General features: G+C 31.2%; 1 protein-coding gene across 1 annotated transcript; it reads left to right on the top strand.

Annotated features, from left to right (window-relative positions):
• The first annotated feature begins 1,470 nt into the window (after positions 1–1,470).
• On the top strand, positions 1,471–3,122 carry LOC132755930 (uncharacterized). The gene is made up of 3 exons (XM_060746869.1): positions 1,471–1,623; positions 2,123–2,389; positions 2,616–3,122. The coding sequence occupies exons 1-3, from the start codon at positions 1,560–1,562 to the stop codon at positions 3,080–3,082; spliced, it is 798 nt and encodes a 265-aa protein (XP_060602852.1). The 5' UTR covers positions 1,471–1,559; the 3' UTR covers positions 3,083–3,122.
• The last annotated feature ends 90 nt before the right edge of the window (positions 3,123–3,212 follow it).

Here is a 3,212-nt window from a genome sequence, read left to right as displayed (position 1 = left end):
ATATCAGTATCAAATTCAAACTGCACATAAGATAAAGCTGAACTTTTATATATTATGTAGCTTATCATTATTGCTGTTATTTTCACAATAAACAAGTCAAAGAATGATTGATTATATTGATGATTGGCAGAAAACATAAATTCATTAAAATATGATCATCATTTTCTTTCTACAAATCTGCAAATTTACATTTAATTATATTTAAAAATATTCAATGAATGTTTTAGATTTTCATCATTCTGAAACTTTTAAAGATAGACCTTTAATCAATGTGGTTTAATTTTAAAGACACCTCATCTGGAGCATTATCTCTTGAGATAAAGCTACAATTTAACACTCATAGGATATGGGTTCAAACATTTAAAATAACACTGCAATTTAGACAACGTAGATGCATTAAAATTGTTTAATACCATTTGATCTTAAGTCGAATATACCGAAAGTTATTCCACTGATACACTTATATATATATATATATATATATATACATTTATAAATGTGGGACTATTGTTTATCATTTTAGAGTCGCATTTTCACACGGGGTTAAGTTATCTATGAGTACTCATGCACGAAGACTAATTTTGACTAGTAAGTATTGAACGCAAAGCAATGACAGCGTACATTGACAGATACTCAACAGTATTTTTTTTTAGCTATACTCGTACTTTATTTTTTTGTGATTCTTCTGGTTTCTTTTATTATCTTTTGAAGAAAATGATTGTGACATTGGAGATTTTTATATCACAGCAAACAAAAAGCATTAGAGATTGTGTTATTTAGTTTATTATTATTTATTTTATTTTTTATCTAGTATATATTCAGATTTTAAGAATATATATTCATCAACTTAAATCGGTATTTCATCAAGTTTTACTTTTTAAGATGAATTGCTACATTCAAGTGTCTGTCAATTTTTTACTCAGAGCGATAACACATTTAAAGGCACAATATGCCTCAGAAATGAATAATTTTTTCCTTTATAGAAAAGGCAAATATAAATTTCATAACATTGAAATCATAGTTTAGAGCTAGCTAGATGCTTATAAAATTTCAAAAATTAGCAAATTAAGTAGTAAATTGTAAACAAAGTAGTATTTTGACTTCCATACAAAATACTACGCTCCCTTCGCAGCTCACTGAATACACTCACGTTACTTGAGCGATAGTGGAACATTCGACCGATGCGCAGGAGAGTAACAAAATACTAAATCACTATACTGTAGTAATGGCCAAAAAGGTAACAGAAGCAAAAAAGGTTCAGGTTATTGGCTAATGAGTAACTAATTGAGGACATCAATAATCATAAGCTTTCGAGAAACAAAAGTATTACTGGGGCATAACGGGCCTTTAAGGACGAATCAGTCTCGTACAAGTACATTATCTAACGTGGCAATCTTCAAAATAAGTCCTGCGTAATATAAATTATTAATATAATATAAGGTCATAAATTGCGTAAATTATGATGATAACGTCCTCATTCTTGTGCTATAGCCGTATGTAGAAAATTCCTTATCATATTTCTATTTGATGTTACATGAAGAATATGGTTTAAAGAACCAATGATGCATCAAGTTTTAATTCTAATATGTTTAGCTGTGTCTGGAATGGTGACAGCTGAGTCAGGTAAGTAATGTGTGAAGATATGATTTTAAAATTATCAATTATATAATTTGTTTTAGAATAAGCATTTATATCTTCTTCCTTTTACTTGTGCTCGCAACCATATGCTCAAGTCGGTATAATTATTTTGATTCACCAACATTCTTCCTTAAAAACTTTACATCTTCTTCGACAATTTGATTAGACCTTTGAATAACGATTGTTATTCAATTCAATTCACATGAAACAAAATTTGCATTAGTAACATAACTTTCTAATCATACCCAGGTCGGATGAACACAGATTGAATCTTTGGAGACTTAAATACAAACTTGAGCGAGTACACAGCTGATTAGCATATATTTGACAATGACACGCTTCACATATACACACATATTCGTTGCTTTATATGTTATATTTGACATAACTAATACTAGCTTTAGGGATTTTATCTGCATTCATGTTCCAAAATAATAAAAAAATAATCAAGAAATTCAAACGTGTCTTCGCTATCTCTTATTAGAAACAGAGTCCGCTATTCTAAAAAGGCTGGAAGCAACAGAAAGACTCGTTCAAAATCTTTTCGATGAAGTGGCAAGCTTGAAAGCGCAGGACCAAATCCATAAAGAGCAAATTGTCGGCTTGAAGAAACAGTTGCACTGGCAGCGACAACGTAACAGTTACCTTGGAAAACTTAACAGGCTAAGTACCAGTAAACTAAAGACGGGTCCCGTGGAAGATAGTTTGCCAGTTAGCATTAGAAATCCGGATCATGTTGAAACCAAACATGGTAAGAGCATTTCTTGTTTTATTGATGACATTATAGGATTCCTGAGATTTTGAAAATGAAGTTTATTTATGCCATTGATAATTTTTTTATTACATGAAATTTTGAATTGTTGCAAGCATTTTCTTACTGATAAACATTAACTTTCAACTTAGGTTTTAGGAACATTGTATACATTTCTGAAAAATCGTTTGAAGTATAAAGAAAATTGAATTGATGCAATTTACAGATGCACAAGTAAACAGAATAAGGAGAGCCGAAAATGAAACTCCTGTGGCTTTTTTCGCAAAAATGGACAAAAACCTGGAACATGCTGGAATCCACCAGAATATCATCTTCGAAACTGTTGTCACTAATGTAGGAAATGGTTATCACAGTCATGTAGGAACATTCATAGCTCCGGTGTCAGGAACATACGCATTCTCCGCAACTCTTCTGTCATTCTACCATGTAAATGCACATGTAGCGTTTGTAAAGAACGGCCAACTCATCACAACAATGTTTGTTAGTGGAGGTGAAGCCGGTTATGATACAACAAGCCAAACAATAGTTCTTCAGCTGCAAAAAGGAGATGACGTAGTCGTTCAAAATAAAGAACTTGACAAGTCGTTCTATGGCACAGGTCAAGGTACTTTCTCTGGGTTTCTTTTGTTTGAGGATTTCTCCAAGTCCAAGTGTCGTTGGAAAATGAAATGAAATGTAAAGATTCAAGAAAGAATAAATAATTCTGAGATCAGTTTTATTATTTGTTTTCTTTAAGTTTTTCATGCAATATTATTACAAAATTATAATAATATCGCATTGATGTTGTTACAGACATAGTTTA

Source organism: Ruditapes philippinarum, unplaced genomic scaffold (assembly GCF_026571515.1).
Source record: "Ruditapes philippinarum isolate M1 unplaced genomic scaffold, ASM2657151v2 ctg1610_1_1_1_1, whole genome shotgun sequence".
Taxonomy (NCBI): domain Eukaryota; kingdom Metazoa; phylum Mollusca; class Bivalvia; order Venerida; family Veneridae; genus Ruditapes; species Ruditapes philippinarum.
The sequence above is the reverse complement of the archived record's forward strand: the minus strand, read 5'-3'. Positions and strand labels throughout refer to the sequence as shown.

Coding starts and splice junctions, on each gene's coding strand:
- LOC132755930 (XM_060746869.1), top strand. CDS start 1,560: ATGATGCATCAAGTTTTAATTCTAATATGTTTAGCTGTGTCTGGAATG. Junction 1,624..2,122: donor AATGGTGACAGCTGAGTCAG/GTAAGTAATGTG, acceptor ATCTCTTATTAG/AAACAGAGTCCGCTATTCTA. Junction 2,390..2,615: donor TCATGTTGAAACCAAACATG/GTAAGAGCATTT, acceptor TGCAATTTACAG/ATGCACAAGTAAACAGAATA.